Below are 975 nucleotides of genomic sequence, written 5' to 3' on the forward strand. Positions count from 1 at the left end.
CATAATGTCTGTCACACTGTTGTTCCCTTGTTTAATTATTGGTCTGGTGTTCACCACTAAACTGTAAGCTTCTTGAAGGCATTCTTTTCAAGTTTTGACTCTGGAGTTACAGGGAGTAGGAATCCACTTGAGCTAGCTAGTAGCAAGGGAGCTTATTGTGAGGAAATACTTGCCGCAGTAAGGAGATCTTTGTGGAAATTGAAGGACTGGGTCCATAAGAGGTTATTGTGTGGCTTTCTGCTTCTCCGCCCACTAATTCTGTGCCCCTCTCTCCTGCTGGATGCCTCAGCTCTAGCACATGTCGTCACACAACTGCCCATGGTCTCAATTTGTCCGTGTAGCCTGGCATGCCCCCACCAGCCTGGTCTGTAATTTCATGACTTTATTTCCTGCTCCCTATGTCTTTGGTTCCTTAGTTTCCCAATTGCAGATTTCCAGGCAACCATTTTGGTTGGCCTAACTCTCCCGTTCAAGCTGGGTCTCTGGCCATCCTGTAGGTGGACTATCCTTAGGTCAGGTCCTCACTGCAGACCAGTCAGGCCTATTGCCTGCTGGAGGGGTTGCACGGGTCAGAGCATGGCTACTACTGTAGACCTCTCTCTTCGGTTCCTCTCCCTGCCCCTTGCTTATAAGGATATCAGGCTTGTGTTTCATCAACTTCATGGTATCCGTTGTTGTTTTTCATCCTTTACAGATATCATTAATGGAGCTCAAGAAAAATGTGTTTTGCCTCCTATGGATGGCTACCCCCACTGCGAGGGAAAAATCAAGGTAAGGCCCAAATGATGTGTATTCATTTCCATCATCATCAGTCTGCACTAACACCCCCTTCTTTAAAGGGCCAGCGCGAGCCCTTTAAGGGAGTCACTTCAGGGCTGTGTCAGTCTTCCCTGTTTGGGGCTGTGGCCATGACAACGCTTCTCAGCTTCTGCCAGCTCCTTGGGGTTAGTCAACAATGGCTCTAACTGGTCCAAA

The 975-nt window shown here is 48.2% G+C and overlaps 1 protein-coding gene across 1 annotated transcript in view; it reads left to right on the forward strand.

Moving 5' to 3' along the window:
- Positions 1-694: 694 nt before the first annotated feature.
- The window catches only part of MGAT5 (alpha-1,6-mannosylglycoprotein 6-beta-N-acetylglucosaminyltransferase), a gene marked incomplete at its 5' end in the record, with an annotated part of 155,300 nt that continues 155,019 nt past the window's right edge, over positions 695-975 (forward strand). Inside the window, one exon of the mRNA XM_019629448.1 lies at positions 695-771. Coding sequence (XP_019484993.1) covers positions 695-771 — 77 coding nt within the window. The remainder of the gene's footprint in view (positions 772-975) is intronic.

Source organism: Hipposideros armiger, unplaced genomic scaffold, assembly GCF_001890085.2.
Source record: "Hipposideros armiger isolate ML-2016 unplaced genomic scaffold, ASM189008v1 scaffold_856, whole genome shotgun sequence".
In the NCBI taxonomy this organism is placed as follows: Eukaryota; Metazoa; Chordata; class Mammalia; order Chiroptera; family Hipposideridae; genus Hipposideros; species Hipposideros armiger.